Genomic DNA, 26,346 nt, shown 5'->3' with positions numbered 1-26,346 from the left:
GCTCGCGACGATGTCGATGGATCACACGGAAGCTCGCGACGATGTCGAGGGATCACACGGAAGCTCGCGACGATGTCCAGGGATCACACGGGAGCCGCGGCGCGACCGGCGTCAGATACGGCGCGTCGTGAGCCGGGCGGGCCGCGGCCGGCGACCTGGCCAGCGGCAGCAGCGAGCGAGAGTGCCGCGGCCTCGCCAGCGCCTCCGCACGTCAGCCGCGACACAGTCCTGAACGGTCCTGCTGCCGGCCGTCACACACATCCAGCCGCACCCAGTCCTGAACGGGCCGCGGAGTCCCGGCCAGTCCTGCTGCTGACCGTCACACACACCCAGCCGCACCCAGCCCTGAACGGGCCGCGGAGTCCCGGCCGGTCCTGCTGCTGACCGTCACACACACCCAGCCGCACCCAGTCCTGAACGGGCCGCGGAGTCCCGGCCGGTCCTGCTGCTGACCGTCACACACACCCAGCCGCACCCAGTCCTGGACGGGCCGCGGAGTCCCGGCCGGTCCTGCTGCTGACCGTCACACACACCCAGCCGCACCCAGTCCTGAACGGGCCGCGGAGTCCCGGCCGGTCCTGCTGCTGACCGTCACACACACCCAGCCGCACCCAGTCCTGAACGGGCCGCGGAGTCCGGCCGGTCCTGCTGCTGACCGTCACACACACCCAGCCGCACCCAGTCCTGGACGGGCCGCGGAGTCCGGCCGGTCCTGCTGATTATTCCAGCGCCGCCGGCGTCACCGGCGCCGCTCGCTCCCCCCACCTTCCCTTCCCCGAACGTTTCCGGAACGGTGGGCTGCTCTTGACGCGTCCGAAACGAGCCACCCCACTACTGGTGACGGTATATACTGCGAATCCGGTACGCTCAAAAAGGTAATGGAATCTGCCAATAACTTCCGAAACCCTGACCAAGTGGTGGAATAAGTGAGCGCGTTTCCCAGTCGGGAAAACCCGCACTTGATTGCGGATCGTCAGAGTCACAACTTGCCGGATATGAGGTTCCAGAATGATTCGTGCGCGGTGGGGTGTAAGGAGTTAACATCCACGGCAGATCATATCAAATCAGGTTATTAACACGTGCCCGGGTAGCCGGTTGAATAACCTTCGCTCGAGTGAGGGATCAATTTGACTCCCACCCCCCCCCCCCCCCAAGATCTCAGAAGCTAAGATAGCTGGAGACACCATATCGACAGGGTGGGTTGGCCCGTATGTGAAATTGCTCATGCCGAATTTGCATGTTCCTGGACTATGGCATCGGGGTTAAGTAAGTCAAATAAGATCAAACCGCAGTTTGGTGTCCAAAGTGCCGGCAGACGTCCCACGCAACTGCCGTGAACGTAGATATCTGCTTTGAGCAACAGGTTAAAGGTGTTGATTAAAGCCCAGTGACCTTTGCTGACCTTCGAAAGGTCAAAGTGACGAATAATACGATATTGTTGCTTCTTTGCCATTAAATAAGCGTCACGGATTATGCTAGGTGCTATGTTCCTAAACACAAAATGCTGACCTGGGTCTTTAGGTCAGCGACCAAATCTGACCTTTAAAAAGTCCATGTAATGTGTCTGCTGCGGTTCATATTAGCAATGCATTTGAAATGATTACCAGAAGCTACCTTACAAAGGAGGCTCTTGTGTAAAAAGGCAGATGAGTTTTTATTTCGATCTGACCTTCATACCTGACCCTACCGCAATGGATTTGTTGTAATTATTACATTCAGTTGAGGGACTTCCAATGAAACTATCTCATGGATGTATGGCTTTGTCTAACACTCCGTTGTCACATTAGATGAACGATTCCCTATAAATGTCATTTGCTGGCAGCCACGATCTAACTTTGGCTCGCCATAGGTCAGCGATCTTATAAGGAACATATATTTTGTTCACACCAAAAGTTCTGCTATCCAGTTGCCTTTAGCTATGCAAAGTTTGGCGTGGCCACATCGCGCTGTTCGGAAGTCATCCTGAAAAAACCCTCACGGGGGGGTGTGTGGGGAAATTGATCACACCCGAGCGCGGAATAAGTGGTGTACAAGGCCAGAATGCAGTATGGAAAGTTATTTCGGGATCCTTGTTATCTTATGATCCTGGACTTTATCTTTTGAGTGGTTGATGTAGAAATGAGCATAGTTCCTAGATTTGGTTCTTTGTTCCTACCGGTTCCTTCGACAAAACAAAACCATGGACCCTGGTCCTCAATGTTTCGCTGAATATGAGACTTGATCCCGGTTCTTGCAAGATCTGTCGGCTTAATACGAGGCTGGATCCTGGTTCTTGCAAGTCGGCTTAATATGAGGCTGGATCCTGGTTCTTGCTAGATCTGTCGGCTTAACATGAGACTGGATCCTGGTTTCTGCTGCTTCCCTCAGTCTTGCTCCGGACTGGTTTAGGTGTTTCGTGTTCCGGAACCACCAATGAGGAACTGGCTCCCGGAAAAAAAAATCTGAGCGGGGTACATATTTGGGTCCGTGAGACTAGACGTAGTTGAATTCGGTCATTGGTTTGTGGTCAAAATCGAAACATATCGTCATGTTTTCGGGTAGTGAAAGTGAGGTTCGTTCTCTGCCTTGTCATGATCGTGATCAGTCATGATTACGTTGGATGAGAAGTTTCAATTTCACATGTTCTCTTCATAAAAATTTGCAGCATGACCCTGACTTTCCGCAGTGTGTTTGCGGACCGGTGCTATTCAGCGGAAATCCAAACTACGTGGGCTCACGTCGTGCGTATAATAACCACTCGAACGCACTTCATTTTGCACATCCCAGCCCCTCGCATTGAAACGACCAAAACAGCACGTTATGTCGCCTATGTCATCGCATGAACGTATTGTGCTTTCACATTACATGTGTGGAACCGTTTTAGTGGTAGGCATTTTAGACAGGCTAAGTCTGTTTCCATCCGTGGGATGGTATCAGATGTGCCTGGACGCCGCTGTGCTGCGTACGTCACGTGACCGGCGGATGACCTGACCAGCAGGCGGTGGCACAGCGCTGTGGAAACAGGCGACACCGCCAGACGGACCTGTGGGCAGTCCCGTGTTGGGACACCGGCTCCCACAACGAAGCGTTCAATAATAGCCTTGCTTCTCAGGCGTGATGTCTGGGGGCGGCGTCCGGTGCGACTGAATCTATTTCGAACTCAGCTTTGGGTGGTGCTGGGGTCACCGGGGACTCCCGTCCGACGCCATCTGGGCAACAGCAGCGAAGGCGTCCTTCCCAAAGCTCTGGAAAAGCTCTGGAAAAGAAGGATCAGCGAAGAGATAAAAATCCCGAGTACGTGAGAGGAAAAGAGTTCCGAAGAATTCGTGCCTGTGTGCTCAACTATGGCCTCTGGAAGCTGTGCAGAAAATTGGCGAATCGGAAATATCGGAAGTGATCCGGTTCGAGGGGGGTAAGTTCAATACTCTCGTAAAAGAATCAAAATGCTTGACGCTGAACTCAGTGAGACATTTCGAGAGAGCCTGTAAAATTCTGAAGATCTGCACCATCGAACAAAGACGTAGCCAACCGGTGCTCCACGCGCTCACAAGTCAAAAAGAGCGCATAAAAGCGGATACTGAGCAGGCCAGAGAATGCCTTCACTTAGAGCTGCGATGATGTTGGATCCAGATTCAATGCAATGAATCTGAGACGTAAAAATCATAAGAGGCTGTGTCAAACGGTGCGCATATTGTAAGAAAACCACGCAATCAGCTGTCAGTTTGGTAAGACAGATTTGGGCATAGCCAAAAGAGCACAGGAAACCAAGGCATCTGCCTGAATTCCGCCAACAGATCCCTGAAATCCGCAGAACAGCGAGTGCTCAACACACGCATCAGCCTGAGGCCAAGCGTAGTGGCTGATTTACGCATGGTCCATAAAACGAGAACTGATAATATGCTAGTCCGGGTAAAGGTCTCATGCGCGGCCGTCGACAGCGTCGAAGACGTGAAGTCTCACACCATAAGACGCGGACCTCCATGGGAACCTCCATGAGGACCATGGGAATGTGACCTCCATGGGGATCAGCAGGTCAACCTGTTCACGTAGCACCAAGCTGCATCGACGGCGTCGGTTGAGCCGTGGCGGCTCCACTGATGCGACCCTGCGTCGCTGTCCCGCCGCTGGACGTGCTGGATTCGGGCGTCGCCGGCGACATACCTGACGCACTCGAACCTCACACACTAGAGCGACGCACTCGAACCCGCCACACTAGAGCGGCACACGCAAACTCCACACGCTGTAGCGACACATCCGAACCCGACACACTACAGCGACATACTTGAACCCGACACACTCGAACCTCACACACTAGAGCGACGCACTCGAACCCGCCACACTAGAGCGGCACACGCAAACTCCACACGCTATAGCGACACATTCGAATCCAACGTACTAAAGCGACACACTCGAACCCTATACATTCGAGCGACATACTCAAACCCGACACACTCGAACCCCACACACTAGAGTGACATGCTCGAACCCGACACACTCGAACCCCACACACTAGAGCGACACACTCGAATCCCCACACACTAGAGCGACATACTCGAACCCGACACACTCGTACCCCACACACTAGAGCGACATACTCGAACCCGACGCACTAGAACGACACACTCGAAACCCCACACACTAGAGCGACATACTCGAACCCGACACACTCGAACCCCACACACTAGAGCGACACACTCGAGTCCCACACACTAGAGCGACATATTCGAACCCGACACACTCGAACCCCACACACTAGAGCGACATACTCGAACCCGACACACTAGAGCGACACACTCGAGTCCCACACACTAGAGCGACATACTCGAACCCGACACACTAGAGCGACACACTCGAGTCCCACACACTAGAGCGACATACTCGAACCCGACACACTAGAGCGACACACTCGAATCCCACACACTAAAGCGACACACTCGAACCTGACACAATAGAGCGACACACTCGAGTCCCACACACTAGAGTGACATACTCGAACCCGACACACCCGAACCCCACACACTAGAGCGACATACTCGAACCCGACACACTCGAACCCACACACTAGAGCGACATATTCAAACCCGACACACTCGAACCCCAGTGTGTGTACGCCGGGGTAGGCCTGACCGCGCTCTGACGAGCAGGAGTGCAACACACTCGAATTCACACACACTCGAGCGACGCACTCACACACACACTTGAGCGGTTGGGGAACTCAACCGTCTGTAACTCCACGCGTCGAGGGACACTGGTCAACTCCTACTGCAACGCCGTCACGGAGTTGCTACCTCCGCCGGCGGGGCCTTTGCTTCTCCGTGAATTAACCCCACCGAACTGTGACGTTTGTCACCGTCGACCGGCGTGCTGATAGCGGGACTTCGGACACGTGCACGTGCTCTGTGTTCTGACATATCTCTGGGTACTCAGTGTTCTAAGGGCTTAGTGCTGTGCGTCGGATAGCGTTGGAACGCGCTCCAGCTGTGGTCCCGACTTGTGTTGCTTCTGCATGTAGACCATAACGCTTAAGGCTGGGTAATTCTGTGTGACTTCACTTGACATGCGGATTCACACAGAATTGCCCAGAACTAGTCTTATCGCCGGAGCGCCCTCCCCCCCCCCCCCCCCCCTGTGCTCCCCGCGCTGCGGCCCTGTCACCGGGGTTTTCGGTTGGTCGTGGTTCGGCTGTGTATGTGACCACCACGGAGTTAACCGTGCGAGGCGTGTCATCACCACGGAGTTAACCGCGCGAGGCGTGTCATCACCGCGGAGCTAACAATGCGAGGCGTGCCATCACCACAAAGTTAACCGCGAGAGGGAGGCGTGCCATCACCACGGACTTAACCGTGCGAGGCGTGTCATCACTACGGAGCTAACAATGCGAGGCGTGCCATCACCACAAAGTTAACCGCGGGAGGGAGGCATGCCATCACCACGGGGTTAACCGCGCTCGGCCGTGCTGGCGCCGGCTGGCTCCCCACCGGCCGAGGGTGGGGCAGGCCTCCAGAGAGCGGGTCTCAGCTGTTTCGTCATACCATAATTAGCGCTCAGACACATCGACTACTGCTGTGAATGGAAATCCATTAACGAATTGGATGTGACCCGGTGACGGCTCTTGCCGTGCCGGGCCCGCCGCATAATATCACACTGCGTCTGCCACAGAGAAACATTGTTTGATGGACATCTGTCGGCTTTCCCACCCGAACGAACACAACTGATCTTCGAAGAAAATACACGTGAAATGTCGCAGATCCGGTATATTTTCACAAAAATCACCCATCACACGCCCAAAATGTCCGGTTGAATGCGCCGTGTCCGGGGGTCAAGCTGACCTCTGAGATCTACCAAGACGAACTACGATCGTTAGGGATGCCGAATTCAGAGGGATGTGTACGGCTTTATGTGAATTCACTTATGGCAAGTTTTGAGGTCCATAAGTTGCGACCTTCCGATCAAGCATGGTCAGATAAATGTAAACTACAGACCGGTGTCCGAAGTACCTTCAGATCTCTTCACATAACCAACATTAACCTAGATATATTTTACAAGCAAAATGCTTGTGGTGTTCATCTCAAGTCACTGACGTTATTTGAACTAACCATTGTAAAAATGACCAAAAAAACTATTTTCCACCCTTTAATTTACAACTGGTACCACTACAAGCAGCACAAGCAGTACAGGCAGCATGCTTCTCTAAGGGAAAGCTTGATCGGGGTCGTTTTGGGGGTGAGTCATCTCCCTCACCCTGGCTTTCATTAAGTAAAAAAAACAAGCCGTTTGATGCCGGTGTGATCCTGAACTTTGAAATGAGAGTTAAAAACTACCTCATAAAGCAATTTTTGGCAATGAAGTGGTTTTATGTTGACCTTATTTGACCTTCATATCTAACTGAAGGTCAATGGGCTTAGTCTTAGTTCTAGTTCAAATAGGCGAACTGCCTAGGAAACCATCTCAAAGTTGTGTAACTCTATCTAACGATCCGTTGTTGCATCAAATTTAACGATTCATTAGGAAATACCTTTGCTGACAGCCACTGCCTCATTTTGACAGCCAATAGGTCAGCGACTTTACAAGGCTGATATACATATATATATATATATATATATATATATATATATATATATATATATATATATATATATGTATATTATCGTACTCTTTTGATACGAAAATGTCAGAAACTAAATCTCTACGGCTATATAAAGTTTGGCGCGGCTGCTCCGCGCAGTTAGTATGCTGTTTTTGGAAGAAAAAAACCTCCTAGATAAGATTAAATTGACCTCCCATCCGAGCGCATGCTGAGAAATCGCAACACAAAACGTGGAAATGGCGGAAGTCTACCGGGGAATCAAACACGTATACGCTTATTTATATCCACGCTCTGAACAAAAAATAAAAGCTCATGGAGAACTACACAGGAGTTCACATGAAACTGTAGTAGTAGGCCAAAACCTTGACTTTACTGAAGGCCGCCCTGCAGAATGCTTAAGTTAGCGTCCAAGGATCTTTTTCATAATGTACGCTTCATGCGAACACTTGGGCGAACAGATGATTTGATCAAGATTCAGGTTTATCTGCTTTGCATTATTTTACAGTAGTGATAGCAGTGCCTCGCCAGAACGGGCTGAACTGGGGGTAAGATATCCTCCACCGTATGCGTGTCTTGTAAGAACAGCATGCCAGCATGCACGAATGCCTGTTACGTCATAGAGCACCGATCGACCACGGTTCAGTGCGTAGTCACGCTCATATAACAGCAGGGTACAGAGCAGAACACAGCACGACACCTTGACATTAAAGGAACCGAAGCGTAGGCCGGTGGAGGCTTGATAAGTTGCCGGTGGATGCCGAATCTCACGCGAACTAATCCACAAATACTTGGGGTTCTTACGCAATGTGCTGCCTTGCTCTCTCTCGAATTTGAACTCGAACGCATGCTTTGATTCCTTGCAATTTTGGCAGCTGCAATTCGCAGTCATTACAGGACTCTCCATTAAATGAGGCCGATGACAATTTGGTGCAAAAGCGTCCAAAATTTGGGGCTGAAGAATGACAGCCAGACGTTGCACGCTACATATCGAGTAATGCCCGGCGCAACGAAGCCTATGTATCAATAAACACATGCACCTCGTATGACGTATTCGGGGCCCTGGTTAACCTGCCTTGACAGTTGTCAAAGGTAATGCATTATTTAATTTTCGGAATGGCCGAGTCGAGATATTAGTATCACAGATCAAGCAACTGCTTGTGCTATCTGAGTGCCGGTAGTGTAGTGGTTAACACGTCTGCGTTAACCACTGCGCGTCTGGGAAACCAGAAGTACGGGGTTCGATTCCCCGCGGTGCCCGCCCTTCCTGCCAGGGTGAGAGGCAGGCGACGCCACATAGCCTCAGCAGCTGAGTGCGTCGTAAAGCCCCAATTGCACACACACACACACACACACACACACACACACACACACACACACACACACACACACACACACACACACACACACACCACACACACACACACACACACACACACACGCACACGCACACGCACACGCACACGCACAGCACACGCACGCACACGCACACGCACACGCACACGCACACGCACACGCACACGCACACGCACACGCACACGCACACACTTGTACCATCTTCCTCGTCTAGTGCAAATCGAGGAATAAGGATCAATGATGACGTCACACGAAGCACATCGATTATTTGTTCTCGTCCTGAAATGGGAAAAATGATGCGTCACAAGCGACATCGAGAGTGAAGATGGAGACTCGACGTTGACTTGTCGCAGACAGGAAGCATTTATGACATGTCCAAACCTCCTCCGATCAAGGCGCAATATCAGCAGACCATTCGGACAACTATTCCAATAAATCCCACAAGGTACATGGAAAACCTCGGCATGTCTAGCCACAAAAGGCAGGTACCAAGGGCACGCCTCGTACACCACTGCCCACACCTCAGTTTTCCGATCAGCTTTCATGCTGAGGTATGCATACCAGCTCACCTTTTTTCCACACCTTTGCTGAACGAGGAGCCTTACAGTACTTTACTCTCTGGAGAACTACCTGCCAGAGCCAGGTGAAAACAGCATTGGCTAATGTGCAGAACAAAATGCAGATCTAGTATTAGGGAGCGTAATAAGTCCATCACCAGCAGCCTTTGTGCGATGCCAGTGGAGAAACTGGCATTGTATGGGCCCGGCAACTGAACCATCGAAAAACCATGCACACCGACCGATAAATCATATACCGATACACCATGCACCGATCAGTTTCCCATCGATGGGTGCAGCTTGCGGACGCAAAATGGCCCGGATGCCGACGCGCCCTTAAACACCAAATCACCACCGATGGGTGAAGCCTGTAAGACGTGAACTGGATCACACAAATCAAGCCTTGTTTTTTTTCAAACGAAGACCTGTCTCATTTAAAAAATAAGCCAATTGCTACAGCGCAGGCCATAGTACAGGGCAGCGAATGCCAAACTGTATGAAACGCCGGTAAGGTTACCCAAGACGCATCAAACTATGTCCTGAAATGTCGGTCGACAGTCACGTATTATGTCCTTCAATGTCAGTCAACAGTCACGTATTATGTCCTGAAATGTCAGCCAACAGTCACGTATTATGTCCTTCAATGTCAGTCAACAGTCACGTATTATGTCCTTCAATGTCAGCCAACAGTCACGTATTATGTCCTTCAATGTCAGCCAACAGTCACGTATTATGTCCTTCAATGTCAGCCAACAGTCACGTCAGTGTGTTGCCACTGCGTTCTTTACACTACGTTTTATCTCGCTGAAGCTTAACCGGTCTCTCACCCAACAACATCTTATGTACCATTGTGCATCGTGACAAAGTACGGCAAAGCAACACCGGATTTTTAACTGCACCCAGTTTATTTTTCACGCCATGTGTGTGGCGTGTTGAATGAAGTACCACTTCCGTCATATCTGGACACATAATCAATATATCATGGTTCCCACCCCGGTCTCCGCCTTCTGGTTTGCCACGTCTTACCAGTGGAATGTTAGTAAGCCAATCAAATCCATTTAAGTTATCGTCGCACAAAACCTTTTTTAAGTACGACATGAATATTAATCTGGGTGTCGCCATCGCCCTATGAGGGCGGGGCGTCAGATGCTCCCCATCCCCATCCTCTTACGCTTTTTCAGAAAAGCTTTGGACGGTTTTGAGCGCGGTGGTGAAATTATGGGCATTTCAGTTTACTCTACTTTTATCCATGTTGCAAGCATTCGAAGTTTTTCGCCTTACAGTTCATTATTTTTACGTCTTTCCCAGGTTATGTTGTTAATATTTCGCTCAAAAGTGACACTGAAGACCATTTTTCGCAGGAAATGCTTTCAAGGGAGGTTTCCTTAACTGCTCACATGAAATGCATCAGTCTTGAATCCTTTAATATCTCTCCCACTGCTCTTGCAAAGTCGGATCAGGTAGAGTCAAGCAAGCTTTGCTTTTGTGACCAGATTTGACCCAATGCAGTCGTACATTTTGCATTCATTACATTACGTTACATTTTTACATTTACATTGACACTACATTTACATTTTTACATTTACATTGGCATTACATGTACAGTTTTACATTACATTTTGCATTTACATTTACATTGTTACATTTTTGTCGTACAAGTTAAAACAGCCGTACAATTTAAAACTAGCCTAACCTGACAGCCAAGCAGTCACGCACATGCCGCCCTGGTCTTTCCTCCAGCACTCTTGGTGTCGCCTCGGCTGGGAGCTCAACACCACGCCTGCGCCGGCAAATGTCGCGAGAGTGCCGAAGATTTCAATATCATATATTGATATATAACTTGTAAAGATATTAATTAAATAATACAAAAATAAAACTTGAATATTATCAATATATAAATTGAATAATATAGACATAGCATTAACATAAATATATGAATTAAATGATATAGATATATAAGTTTTAATTATAATTTCATACAATACGCGAAGAGCGCTAAGTCGCATTCGAACGTCTTCTTTCCTGTTCCCAGGTATCCCTCCGGGCGAGAGGTGCACGGCTGCATCCTGGTCTGGCCTGACGGACCGCAAATGGCCTCCTTCACCGACTACGTGTGAGTACTCTTAGCTGGATGACGATGGCGGCGGTCACGTGCCTGAAGTTTGTCGCGCGCTCCGATTGCATTCGGGTGTTCCGGCCGTTTTGCTCGCGGGATAAAAATGGTCGGAAAGAGAATTAATAACGACATTTTTGACTTCTTGGGAACGGGCTGACCACATTTACTGAAACTGAACTTTCCTAGGAAAACTGGCCCGGACCTAGGAATATGGGGATATAGCCAGAATCCGGGAAAATTTCTCGGCTGTTGAGTGTTTTCTGTTACACAGCAAAACTAACTTCAAAAAATGGGATAAAAGCTCGTTTTTCTCGTCTTCTTGATCAAATACGTCATTATTGGTTTGCAAATGGGTACGCACGCCACCTCTGCGTAATCACTCGTACACAGCGCTATTTGCGGCTACATACCGAAGCGGCTAGGTTATCTGCTAGCCAAAATATGTCAAAATATCGTAACCAAATCTTAAAATATATTTCAAAACTGCATCAGAAAATATAATAGAACCTGGTCCGGACGATGATCACTTACATCACGTTGGAATGATACTGTTTGTTATATGCAGGCTGTACATACCTTGCACGTCGTTTCATGATGGCAAGATAAGCGCTTTTGAATTTGTTTAGTTTGGAGCCATAGATGTCAGGCATACTTATGCTAGTGCTCACCTGTCCGTAACCGTCTTTGTGAAATGGGTAACCCAACTTAAGTTACCTATACATTTGCCTCCATTGCAACCCTGTTAGGTGTAGGAAGGGACATCAAGTGACCAAGCCCACGCGTTTCAAAGTGAGGGCAGCGGTACCTGTACCGGTGCGGTACCCTATCTTTCACTTCCCCATTCTACCACACGCACTTTAACATCACAATTCTCTTCAACAGACAAGCTCCTGGGGACAAGCGTTGATGGATTTCAATGTATTTGCCGTGCGTGTCACCTGCGCGCACTTAAGCCTTCATTTGTATCATTTGTTGATCCTGCCCGGCATGAGGACATCTTTTGACGCTGTTTTATATAAGCGTACCAACAAAAGCAGTGTTGTTTAGACATGAATAGCAACGAGGCATGACGTCTGGGAAACGGCACACAAAAACCGTTAGTTGCGTGGAAGTCTTGCGAAATGTACCTGGACCAGCGCGGTCTCGGTGCATGATAATTACGTTTAGTGAATTGCATGCCCTTTGTACATTATAGCTCGTGCTGCCTGTTGTGATAAAAATACTAAAATTATTAGCTTATGCCGCTGATATTGCATTAACCCTGGTCCGGTCGGGAGAAGTTGGGTTCCGCCTACGTTTTTCCCGAATACAGGTCAAAAATGAACACTTGCAGTGACACAAAATTTGCATTACCTGTTCAGCCATCAATGTGGCATTCTTCTGCAAATTTAAGGTTCAGATCCCCATGATCGGTGACCTAGGTCAGATCAAAGAAGTCAACCTCTAAAAGCCTTTCAACACACATAACTTTGTGTGGGTTATTTCATATTGTTCAAACCTGCTAAAGTGATAGAACATGATAGCACCAACGGCTTAAAGCCTTCGGATTTTTGTAAAATATGAGGTCAGTGACCTAATGCCAGGTCAATTTCTATTAACCGTTTTAAAAAAAAATGCGAGTTTGTACGTAGAATTTTGGTTTTTGTGTCTGTATATGAAGAAACGAGTACCAACTTACATGCGTAATCGTCACGTGACCACAGAGTACGTGACCTTGCCTCAGATCATGACCTATCTCTATGGGCGAATGCAGCAAAGCAAATGCCGAGCTTAAAATGGGCACTTCTATTGGGTAATTTTGGACGCAGAACTGGAAGTACTACTTTTTGTGATAATGGGATATAATGATAATGCATGTTGAGGTCAGCAGTAGGTCCTGTGATGACATGCAAGGTCATATGAGGTCATGCGAGGCCAATGGCCTATGACGCCAGCAGCAGAGAGGCTAAAGAACGAGCGGGACGCCTGTAACTATCTTCTTATCGTGTCTGCGAAACCGATGACGTCTAGTTTTATGTACCAACGTATCTGTTCTTAATTTGTTACAAATGCATTGCCAGCTGTCTAAGGGACAAGTATAATGTAGACAACAGCTATGCCATTCTGAGTACCTGTAGATGTCCAATACGCTATTTCTTCGCAGATAAACACGTACACTCGGCTATCGCTTCAAATTTGGCTATTTTGATGGCTTGTAAAGTTGAGTTATGTTGACTTCGAATGACGTCTAGGTCACCCTTAAATAAAATTTTGGTTGTTGGGAATCCATTTTTCACAACTGCACCTAATAAACTAAACTTAGAAGCTTTTTTGGAGAAAAACATCGTTCTTGTAGGCTATTGGTAGACTTGTTTTGACCGGTGCGGCCTAATCTGACCCGACCAGTCGGGGGGAACGAGAATGGTCGGAATGAACTCTCCACAGTTTTAACGCTTATTTCTGTGTCCTCAATACCCGTCTCGATGTGTTGACATAGTTTTTAACTGCACCCATCGAAACGAGTGTCTCTGACTTTTCGTGGCCTCTGGTGATCTCATAGTCGACCTAAGGTCAAAAATTCTGTGTGCATTTCTCATAATTTTACGAGGCCTTTAAAATGATATATTTTTCATACCGCGTCTGGAAGTTGGAGATCTCAGGATAAGGCAACTTACCCCCGGCCAGGCGCGGGTGTCTCAGATCCCCGGCTAGGCGCGGGTGTCTCAGACCCCCGGCTAGGCGCGGATGTCTCAGACCCCCGGCCAGGCGCGGGTGTCTCAGAACCCCGGCCAGGCGCGTGTGTCTCAGACCCCGGGCCAGGCGCGTGTGTCTCAGACCCCGGGCCAGGCGCGGATCTAAGTATGCCGTGCTGCTTCCAATAACCATCATGTAAGTAGTCGATGTTACGCTATTTCCGGAGGCGATAATTTTGAATTACATGTTGACTAAGCAAATAGATCCATAAGCGATGTTTTATTTCCGCTTCAGGCGGAAAGCGGCTGGCGCTTGGATCGACAGTTTCGTTGACATTGGAAATAGACAGCTTGAATCACTTCCAGACTGGCGTTTAGATCGACAGTTTGGTTGACATTGGAAATAGACAGCTTGAATCACCTGTAGGCTGGCGTTTATATCGTCAGTTTAGTTGGCATTGGAAATAAACAGCTTGAATCACTTCCAGACTGGCGTTTAGATCGACAGTTTAGTTGGCATTGGAAAAAGACAGTTCGAATCACCTGTAGGCTGGCGTTTGGATCGACAGTTTAGTTGATATTGGAAATATACAGCTTGAATCACCTGTACGCTGGCGTTTATATCGACAGTTTATTTGGTCTTGGAAAAAACAGCTTGAATCACCTATAGTCTGGCGTTTGGATCGACAGTTTAGTTGACATTGGAAATAGACGACTTAAGTCACCTGTAGGCTGTCGTTTGGATCGACAGTTTATTTGGCATTGGAAATAAGCAGCTTGGATCACTTCCAGACTGGCGTTTAGATCGACAGTTTAGTTGGCATTGGAAATAGACGACTTAAGTCACCTGTAGGCTGTCGTTTGGATCGACGGTTTATTTGGCATTGGAAATAAACAGCTTGAATCACTTCCAGACTGGCGTTTAGATCGACAGTTTAGTTGGCATTGGAAATAGACGACTTAAGTCACCTGTAGGCTGTCGTTTGGATCGACAGTTTATTTGGAATTGGAAATAGACAGCTTGAATCACCTGTAGGCTGGCCTTTGGATCGGCAGTTTATTTAACCTTTGGTTAGCTTCAACAAGTAAAAGTTCATCCCGGGCTTCTCGGCAAGCTGTCAGCCGTTGATGGTCGTTCTAACATTAGCAACAAGCGCGGTTCCAACTTCAACTGGGAATTCAAATGCGTGGAAGAGGCCATGCGAAAACTATATCTGGTGCATGAGCGGCAACCTGTGCAGTATCAGCAAAGACGGTGAGAACAAAGTTAAAGCCTTGTTTCATGTAGCTTTTGAACCCTGCGATGTATTGATGGGACCGCACTGGTTGACCCAAAGAGGGGGCCCAACGGTGGCATGTCTCCCCCCAAGTCGGTAGAAATATCGTTTTCTAGTGCCATCATAGGCTTGCGCAAGAATTTCGCATTCGTCCTCCCATAAGGCCGAATGTTGTGACCGCCTTCGTCGAACCGAAATGCACTCGGCTAATTTAATATATTCTTTGTTGCATAGATAAGACAGTAGTATTAGCATCATTCCTCGGAAAAAACAGGAGAATGAAGGTACAGTAAGGTTGATATTTCGGCGACATGCCTTTATCGAAAGAGTAGCAGAAGTGACTTCCGCTTTTGTTTCGATAAAGGCACGTTGCTGAAATATCAACCTAACTATATCTCTATTCTCCTGGTTTTTGCGAGGAATAAGGCTAATACTACTTTCTATGTGAACGTCTATGTCTATGTGAATAATATTCATTGCTAATGCACTGAACAACTTATTCTTTTCTGTGCTGGAATCAACTGGGCTTTAAACAAATGCTGGTGAGCGATGCAGCGAGAAGGGGCAGAGTGAAACAACGCTAAAAGGAAGCTTAGTAAAGCTGGACGAACGATGCCTTGCAGAGGGGCAGAGTGAAATTACGCTAAAAGGAAGCTTAGTGAGATCTGCTCTGTCCTCGTCCTCACACATCCTTTCGAATTAAGCTTAAGCGGGGAATGTTAGACTGGACTGAGCTCTGGAGGTAGAGTAGAGCTCTGGACTGTAGAATTAATGCGTAGAGTTAATGCCAGGTGTCAGTCAGAAACCTACTTGCGACAGGTACGTTACTGCAACGACAGGGATGATAGCTTGCTACGTATGCGCATTTGGATGAAAAGCTTTGGTTTAACGAACACATTAGCCCCGTTTATATCTAAATTAATATGCTGCCAGATAGACCACGAAAGTGGCTAAAAGGATATAAGGAAATGACCTCATGTTTGCCTGTAGACAGGAAAAGTGCTGAAACGCTTGCATTTTTCCTTAATAATATCTATGCCCTTAAGACCAATTTTAGAGCATGAGATAGCAATATGAGGTAAAAACGATAACACGAAGAGAACTATGTACATATGTCCATAGATCTGTCTGCTGCCGTTCGGCGTTGTGGAACCACAGCCGGCATGGGACCAGGCTTCCATATCCTTTTTAAGCCAAGACCGTGCCGGACGTTTATTGGTCTAGATTTCGTACCAGATGTACCATCAGTCACGATTGGTCGAGCACTGTCGAGGTAAAGGGAAGTCCGGAATAAAGGCGAAGGGAAACTCGCATGCAAGTAAGATGGGAGTTGTTTGTGAAAAGTTAGCCGGAACGAAAGCTGCCAAGAGGTTGCAGACCGTGCCCGCGGACCGTGATAATTGCTTTATAACTGATACTAGTTCTGGCTGCTTAAGATCCCATCGTCAAAATAGCTCGCGTAGACAATGTTCTCCAGCACCGCACAAATCATACAGCCCTGTGTAGTTGCCCGTCAACAAATAAAAACACGTTGGGAACAAAAATGCGGCTGCTTGAACTTATATTTCAGACATTTTTCACACTTCCGCGTTTCTTGTGGATCTTTTGCATTCTTTTGCATGCGTCCATCTCTTAGGTGAGCCAGATGTAATGTGCTGTGATTCATAAATGTGTGAAATTATCATAGAAACGAGAAAGGCTGTTGACAAAATGAGTCCACGTGCTTTGAGATATACGCTGGGGCAGTCATATCCTAATGGTGCACAACTTACTGTTCTGCGCTGCGCTGTTCCCTGGTGCCTTTTGCAGTGTGATCTAGGACTTCAGTTATTCCACAAATATCACCGGGAATCAGCTGGCATTAATTAAAGTGGAGCACGCTACTAATCTCACACGTGGGTATTCAAGTAAACTAAATGCTCCCTTGAAGCATTGTAGCACTAGGGGTTCCGCGTATTTGGGGCACGCATGTGTCAATAACGGGTCACCAACGAAATGTACTAGACAAATTATGACAAGACGCTTCGGACCTGGCGGCACGAAGCGGAGGTTTGCGGTTTGGTGTTATATGATGCTGTGATTTGGTATGTTTTATATGAAATGAGCTGAAAAGCTTGTGATATGCCCCTGGTGGTATCCTGAACCTTTTGCTCGTGTCATTAGCAGTGCTGCGTGCATTTGATCTGTGAGACTGAGCCAAATGATAATTTGTATGCAAATGTTTGTTGCAAATGCTTAAAAGCTAGTGTTTGTGAAGCCCACAAGTATTTCATTGCAGCGGGTAATTTGTGGCCACTCAGCCTTTTCTCATAACCCTTCCATGACCCTATGACCTTGGATATATATGTATATATATATGATACTATATATATATATAATATTATATAGTATATATAGAGATATAGGATTAGCTATAGATATAGATATATTATATATATTATATATATATATATTATAGAGAGGACGAGAACGGGAGAGAGGAGGAGAGAGAGGAGGATGAGAGAGAGAGAGAGAGAGGAGAGAGAGAGAGAGAGAGAGAGAGAGAGAGGAGGAGATATATATATATATATATATATATATATATATATATATATATATATATATATATATATATTATATACATATATATATAATATATATATATATATGATATATAGATATATATATATTATATGTGTGTATGTATGTATGTATGTATGTTTGTAGTATGTAATATTTATTATATTATATATATATATAAACATATCTCCCTTCCTCCCTGTTGTCCTCCTCGTCATCCCTCCGTCTCCCTTCTCCCTCTTTTTTCTCTCTCTCTCTCTCTCTCTCTCTCTCTCTCTCCTCTCTCTCTCTCTCTCTCTCTCTCTCTCTCTCTCTCTCTTTCTCTCTTTCTCTCTTTTCGCCGTGCACAACTTTGAATAGACATGATAATTCGATTAATTGAAATGGTGGAAGTTGGTCTTACCGGCTAGGTTGTAAAGGTTATGCATCACACTTGCGCAATCTGCCCTTCGGCACGCTGGACAGATCGGGACATCCCCGAAAACGCGGGCTGGTTTACGCTAACAGCTATGCCAGTGACGTTTCAGATTAAGGTCATGAATAATCGGCCAGTCACGAGCCATTCGAAGTGGCCGAGTAATTGATTTGAAATGCATGTCAGGTACATTTATATGGTGCCGTACACATATCTTCATGCCACATGCCATACATATATATATTCTCTTCCTGTATGCGTATGACGTTGTGTCACGATTTTCTGTGTTTGGCAGGTACAACATGATATTTCTGGTGTTGACGTACATCCTCCCAATGATCGCCATGGCAGTGTCGTACACCATCATTGGTAAGCCAATCCGAGTTTCTGCACATTTTGACACCAAATGGTGTCGATTGTCACGCACGCTGATGGGTATGTGCTACACCAACATGGAGCCGGTGTAGCTTAGCAAACTACGTCGATGGCTTAGCACACTTTCAAAGTGTGCTAAGCCACCCGGCTGCAAAGTTCCTCATATTGTGGTGCTGACACCGAAAGCAAACAATCTCTTGCGATTTTAGTCTTCTGTCGGAGTTTCGCATTGTTCTTAATTCATCTTAGCTCAGCTCTGCTTTTATCCAGTGACAGATTGCCGATGTTCTGGTACTTGAATATTGCATTAAACATAGACCTGGAACCCAACAGCGGCTGGTGGAGACTATGATGAGTGCTGTTGAATACCGTGTGAGAGCATAGGCACTCAGCCAAACGGGCAAATACGCACATTGTTCAAAAGGATTGGGGATTAATGGGGATGCGGGTAAGGGCATGGGTATAACTTACACTTAAATATGTGCGTAATTAATTCGGAACTAAACGAAACTGACAGTAGGGCATCCACTAGTTAGTATATTATTCACTTATGCAACGATGGTTGAACGACATACGAGATGATAGGTGTGGCAAATTTTATGAAAATTAAATCATTTTTAAAACTGTCCTCCGCCTAACTGGCCGCCAAAAACCTAAGCTGAAAGACTAAGGCTCGAAACCTCAAAAAGACTCCAAATTCTAAGACGGGCTTAAAAGAGCTCACCCCATGAGCTTATAACCACAGTACTAGAAGGGGAGGCATAACGAATTTCGAAAGTTCGTATCGAGTGGTGCTCACAACACACTTACATTGACATTGTAGTTCATGATTACTTTACGAGGTGTCGAGATATGATAAATGATCTACGTTGCGCGCTTTCAAATCTGGATGGTACAAAATTACTGATTTGTGTGCCAGGGCACGTATATTTTTGTATTGCATGCACGCATTCCCTGAAGCCACCCCACTAGGCATTGGGACTGCTTAAAAAAATGCAACATAAATCTATTTAGTGTCGATTTACTGTTACACGCCAGTAACTATAAGGTCAAATGCATTTTCAGTGAAAGGAAGTCTACGAAGGTAATTCGTTGAAGAATAAAGTAATGCACCAACACGCGGTTAGATGGCGTTGTTTGGCTCCCGGAAAAATAAACGAGAAACATTGACCAAAGTGAATCAGCCCAGATGTTTGATTTGACCTCAGGTCACATGTAACTTGTTTACATTGGCAAAGATAGTATGAGCGGTCTCATGCAAGCGTTTACAAACTTGTGTCGCGCAAATAGCTTTTTTCATACAGCAAAAAGACATTTAGATGTGAAACAGATCAGAGCAGGTGAGGCCAAATAAGAAGATTTCGTTTGGTATGCGTATATTATTGCTGAGTCATGACCGACCATGATGGAAGACCAGTGGTGACAAAGTTGCAAGTAAATAGGACAAGACAGTGGTGTGTATGAAATGGAGGCTACCTGACTCTTGTTGACGTCGCAGGAGACCACATGTTATTACCGAGTGTGATATCACAAGGGGTTGAAATGTTTGTATGAAATGCAAGGACACAGAATTGAGTGTCCTGTTTCAAAACCTCGAAACAAAGGGTGCGAAAACAAACATGCATGACCCCAAAACATTTCTGATACTTTCTTACAGATTCGTATTCAATACGCTACTTCAGCGCCAACAGTCTCATTATTTGTTTGCAAAAGCTTTCAAAATGACAGGTAAGGCGTGACCTCAACTTAATGAGTTACATGTGTGCCACAATTCGCGAGTGTAGATTTGGTTCAATGGTGACCGTTTATCATGATCTACCTTTGGTGTCGATCGGTTGTAATTACAGTGAACGACGGTAATTGAAATGTCCTCGAGTCCGGTCCACCCCTCCCAGTTCCAACGCCTTTTTCGTTTGTTTCTTTTTGGCAAAAGGGCGCATGAAAAAAGCTGGAAGTTTCATGTACACGCAGCTATTTGAGAGGGTCAAATCGCGGTCTGAAGTATAGGATGGCAGTATGTCTTTTAGCGCGCTCGAGTCATATGAGACTGTTGTTGACTGAGTAAGACCGTTGTTACTTTTGCGCACACTCGTGAGGATTTTGTCAGCGTGTTAAATAAAGCTTGTTTTTGTGCACACTCTGATTTCGTCAACGCACTAAATGAGTACGTAGTAGTACGTAGAGCACGTCCCTATTTCACGAGGGAAATACGATATGAAAGGCACGTTTTTTATTCGTCATGCTTCATTCTCGAGGCATCCACAGCTGCATGCTGTCATCCGGCATTCCACACCCATGCAATACACATGCCAGAGGCCCTCATTTTCAGTAGTGTGGCGCGGTGGGGCAGTCGCGCCGACTCTATCGCTGGCGCGGTGGGGCAGTCGCGCCGACTCTACCGCTGCCACGCTCTCAGCTCTCGCTGCCCTGCCCGCGCGCGCGGTGGGGCAGTCGCGCCGGACTCTATCGCTGGCGCGGTGGGGCAGTCGCGCCGACCCTATCGCTGGCGCGGTGGGGCAGTCGCGCCGACTCTATCGCTGGCGCGGTGGGGCAGTCGCGCCGACTCTACCGCTGCCACGCTCTCAGCTCTCGCTGCCCTGCCCGCGCGCGCGGTGGGGCAGTCGCGCCGGACTCTATCGCTGGCGCGGTGGGGCAGTCGCGCCGACCCTATCGCTGGCGCGGTGGGGCAGTCGCGCCGACTCTATCGCTGGCGCGGTGGGGCAGTCGCGCCGACTCTACCGCTGCCACGCCTCAGCTCTCGCTACCCTGTCCGCGCGCGCGGTGGGGCAGTCGCGCCGACCCTATCGCTGGCGCGGTGGGGCAGTCGCGCCGACTCTACCGCTGCCACGCTCTCAGCTCTCGCTGCCCGCGCGGACAGCAAGCTTGGCCCGGCTTGGCCCGGCTTGGCTTGGACTCAGCGAACAGTGGCCTGCTGCCGCGGCTGGGGCGAAGCCGTGCTGAGGGTGTGGGCTCTCGCACTGAACCCGGCTATTTTACTATTATTATTATTGTTGTTGTTGTTCTTGTTGTTGCTGTTGTTGTTGTTGTTATTGCTGCTGTTGTTGTTATTATTTTTGTTGTTCCTATAATGATGATTTTAGAGGCAGCGTGGGGCGTAATCGACTTTAACTACTATACTCTCCAAGCATAGCTTTTTTGCGTGTGCGTTGAAGCCACCCCAACATATGAGGAGTAAGTTTTTTTTTCCAAACTCATTAAACTTAAGATTAATGCCATCCATCGGACGATGCTACCTCTGACCTTTCTCTAGTCAGAACGCCTAGAAGTTTGTCCGTCCCGGTGGCTCAGTTGGTAAGAGCGCCTGCCTCTCGATTCACCCACCCGTGGCGGGGTGGGTTCGAGTCGCTTTAGGCGTTCGCTATTTGTCCTTGACAGGTATGGCCTGCGGCCGGTGGCAGCGGTCGCACTAAAGGTCGGTTGACGTCAGAGGGCAGGACGGACCGTGCCGAGCATTGCGGCACGTTAAGCTTACGCCACTAAATTCTGCTGTTGCCTGGAATTGCGCGATCGGATAGTAGGGGTCAGGGCTCGCGCAACAAGCACTGCTTAGCGTGAGCGCTGATCCCAAAAATCCATCCATTCAAAGGGTTCGGATCAAATTTCAAAAAAAAACGCCGGAGGGTCCAACACGCCTCTCAGCGCGTCGAAGCGACGGCCGCGGGGCCGGGTAATCTTGGTTGACCACATCCCATTTGTACAGTGGTGGCGCGACGACATTCGTCCTGGATTTCATACCCTTCGCCACTGCATGACGAAACCAGCAGCTTTTCTCTGGGCCAAGGAGGTGGTGGCCACAGAATCCGCCCGCGAAGGCCCTGCCGTGAAAGTTGGTTAGCACAGCATAGGGTATTTCTCTTTTATATATTTCTTATCCGGACATGTATGTATATATATATATATATATATATATATATATATATATATATATATATATATATGTATATATATATATATATATATATATATATATGTGGGGGTATGTAATATATAAGTACGATATATACATGTGTGTATGTAACATATAAATAGTATGTTATATATACATATACATACATACGTTACAAGATATTTCTTATCCGAGGGCAGTACTCCTCAGTCACTGGCATGGCAGTACAGCTTGGTTCGGGCCTGTCTAGGAACACGTACGGAAGCCAGGTTTGGATGAGAGGCCTCTCATTTACTGCGGCACGCGCCTTGCACGCCTGAGGCGACGAGGTGGTTATCCCATGAAATAAGGTAAGGAAAAGAGCAGCATTCCGGTAATTCTTTCGTAAATATTCATGACTAAGCTGGCCTTAAGCGTGCCTCCCACGAAATCTAAAGTTACTAAAAATACCAATAACTGACGGGCTGAATCGTGGGAAGTTGGCAAGGCAAAGACAGCTTATCATACTCGCGAACCAATGAATGTGAAATGACTTGTAAATTAAACCTCACAAAGGTTTTCAGAAACGCTAGGCCCCTGAGTCGTTGCGCGTAGGTACAAGTCACACTCATCACTGCATACCTGCACTAAAATCGACAACGTATTGCCCTCTCAGCAGCAAAATAATACCAACATTTCCCTGGTGGTCCCGTACCAGCACACCAAACCCGGGTCCACCCAGTTCTGCTGTGCCGTATTATTCGGCCTCGTGCCGCTCCGCGCGTCAGTTTGGTCCGAAGAAACCAGCTGGGCCATCATTGAACTGTGCGTACATCGCAGCCAGCCAGCATCCCGTGAAGTCTGAGCTGTGCCTGAAGGTGTGGTGGACTCGGAGGTCTACTCTGTCCACTTGGACGATCCTCTGATGGTCGCCGTATCACTGCTGGCATGCTGCCGGCTTGCGATTTTACAAGCTGGTGTCCGCGGGTCTGGAAAAGCATTTCGCGTTGGTTTGAGGCAGTCTTTGTGCCGAACGTATATTCGGCTACATAAAGCGAGGTATGTGATGGGATAAAGAACCCAGCGTAGCGCCCCGTCACGTTTGAGGACCGCTCGCTCGCCACAACTAAGCCCTCGTCTTCCAATTCGTGTGCCAGTTTGCTGGTGTGAGCAAGCTGTGTGGCTCGGCTGATTTTACAACAAAGCCGGCTTGTTTTGTCTCAGACTCTCGCTGCTCGGGTGGCCGAATTCGGCTCGGGGACGAACGATACGCTCGGCTTTCGCCCTGTCATCACAAGAGGCACTGAAAGCCGTATTCGAATTCGATTCGCTTCGCAGCCAAATCCGTTTACAGAATTACGCCATTTCGAGGGTTCGACAAGCGACGTCCGACTGCAGGCCGAAGTCGCTTTTTCAATCCCTTGAAATCCCATTGAATGTCGCGATGCTCGCCTATTGCCGGCAGCGAAATGTGGCGGTGATTAAACTGCACTGGTTACGGTGAGGATCTCGTGCGACGGAACGATATGATGGGACAGCGGTAACACGTCGTTGTGAGTTTTTTTCGAGCGTATCGACGTTGCAATGACGCAACATTGACGATATTGCGTATCGACGTTGCGATGACGCAACATTGACGATATTGCGTATCGACGTTGCAATGACGCAACACTGACGACATTGCGTATCGACGTTGCGATGACGCAACACTGACGACATTGCGTATCGACGTTGCAATGACGCAACACTGACGACATTGCGTATCGACGTTGCGATGACGCAACACTGACGACATTGCGTATCGACGTTGCGATGACGCAACACTGACGACATTACGTATCGACGTTGCGATGACGCAACACTGACGACATTACGTATCGACGTTGCAATGACGCAACACTGACGACATTACGTATCGACGTTGCAATGACGCAACACTGACGACATTACGTATCGACGTTGCAATGACGCAACACTGACGACATTACGTATCGACGTTGCAATGACGCAACACTGACGACATTACGTATCGACGTTGCAATGACGCAACACTGACGACATTACGTATCGACGTTGCAATGACGCAACACTGACGACATTACGTATCGACGTTGCGATGACGCAACACTGACGACATTACGTATCGACGTTGCAATGACGCAACACTGACGACATTACGTATGGACGTTGCGATGACGCAACACTGACGACATTACGTGTCGACGTTGCAATGACGCAACACTGACGACATTACGTATCGACGTTGCAATGACGCAACATTGACGGTATTGCGTATCGACGTTGCAATGACGCAATATTGACGATATTGCGTATCGACGTTGCAATGACGCAACATTGACGATATTGCGTATCGACGTTGCAATGACGCAACATCGACGACATTGCGTATGGACGTTGCAATGACGATCAGCTGTCATCCTTGCACGAGTGGAGATGATCCGTGTTCGGCCAAACATTGCCCTGCCTCACTTCTCGATGGTTATATCGATATTGTAACTAGTGGCCTGGTGCTTGGCCCCGACTGCCTTGGTCCTGCGCCGCGGTGATCACACAAAGAAGCTGATTCGTCAGCACATTGGAAATGAGTCTTTCGCAGCAGTCGAGTAAAGTTGCCCCTCAGCTTTCCCGGCAAGGAGTCCCAAAGGAAGAAGACTCGGGGGCACGTTGCCTTCCCCGGATGTGGGTAGAGGGGCCCTTCCGTCCCAGCTCGGAGTACCTACCGGGTTGATTCTAGCGACGCGGCCCCGGCCAATCTTTAGGCTCTCGTGACAGATGATATTTGTTTTTTCAAGACAAAGCTAAATTGATCGGTTGAACGCTTGAAAGGATCGGTAACCAGTCCATATCATGTCCCAGTTTGGTTCATTTTTAACTACGCGCATCTATGGGATTCTGCGCTGAAATGGCAGACTTGTAGTTGCAATCAAGAAATCTTCTCTTTTTTTTGTTCTGAATTTGAAGGCTTGATCTGTTTCGCATGCTGAATGATCTAAGGGAATAACATGACCTTTAAATATGTGCTCTAGTCTATTGACCAGTGCCTTGAATTTTGGAATGAAATGACTATAACTGGAAGATAGAGACCGTTGAAAGACATCACCTCGGATGCAACTATGGGCGATAGTTTATTGAGTTATCAGGAAATTTACTTCATCCAACCTTTCCTAAACCAGCTTTTTTATTACCAGACAGACCGTCCCCTGTCACCACCCAATGCCCATCAAAGTACACGGGCTCTTCGGCCAGTGTGTAAATGCGGCACAGGACGGTAATCAACAAAGTGGAGCCAGCGTGAGATGAGCTTTGTATGTCTGGGGAGGAGGATGTCATTTTGATTGGCATATACTGCCTGTGACTGTGTGCGTGAAGGCAGATACAGATTATAAGTACATAAATATATCTTCCCTGGTATGCATCGGATCAAGCAACTTCAAATATTTTAGACTGCCCAACAATGCATTGGTGATCTTCCCACCTCTACAAACGCGAGACCTCGGCCCGTAAAGAGCAATACGAGGAACGCTTAGCAAATCCGAGACCTGCTCCTCACGACCATCGAATCTAGTAGAACTCTCGTGCCCTCCCCCCCCCCCCCCGCCCACTGTAATCAAATGTGACAGGTGAATAACATCCGTTGCGCAGCAGATCCCACACGGATCAGGAACGTCCATCCTCCTCTGGCCAGAAGTAGATGGACGTTGTCCGTCTGATCCCGGCTGCGGTGGCCGTATCCACGCGCCGTGGATGTGAAGCGCCGGATCTGTTTGCGTCGGTTGTCGCCGCTCCAGCGCGCGCCGCGCGACCCAAACATGCCTCGCGCGACGCGCCCGCCCTGACGTTAGTTGACACGTGTCAAGCGCACAAACATGTTCAACTCCGGGCGAAATCGATGTGGGAGAGGGTGATTTGAGTGTTTGCCGTCCTGCCGTGCTGCCGCCAGGTATCTGATGAGGATGAATTGACAAGGCGCCACGCCGGCCTGGTAATGTTGAGTGTGCAGCGGTTGCCATTGGTCTGTCCTCGGGTGGAGAGTGAACTTGTCGTCTCCA

The 26,346-nt window shown here is 48.0% G+C and overlaps 1 protein-coding gene across 1 annotated transcript in view; it reads left to right on the top strand.

Annotated features, from left to right (window-relative positions):
- Positions 1-26,346, top strand: part of LOC119104768 (uncharacterized) — a 179,734-nt gene that overhangs the window by 103,630 nt on the left and 49,758 nt on the right. The window contains 2 exon segments of the mRNA XM_037228487.1: positions 11,009-11,089; positions 18,311-18,384. Coding sequence (XP_037084382.1) covers positions 11,009-11,089; positions 18,311-18,384 — 155 coding nt within the window.

The sequence above is a fragment of the Pollicipes pollicipes genome, unplaced genomic scaffold, assembly GCF_011947565.3.
Source record: "Pollicipes pollicipes isolate AB1234 unplaced genomic scaffold, Ppol_2.1 Scaffold_6052;HRSCAF=7182_pilon_pilon_pilon, whole genome shotgun sequence".
In the NCBI taxonomy this organism is placed as follows: Eukaryota; Metazoa; Arthropoda; class Thecostraca; order Pollicipedomorpha; family Pollicipedidae; genus Pollicipes; species Pollicipes pollicipes.
Note: the sequence above shows the minus strand (reverse complement) of the source record. Positions and strands in the feature narration are given on the sequence as shown.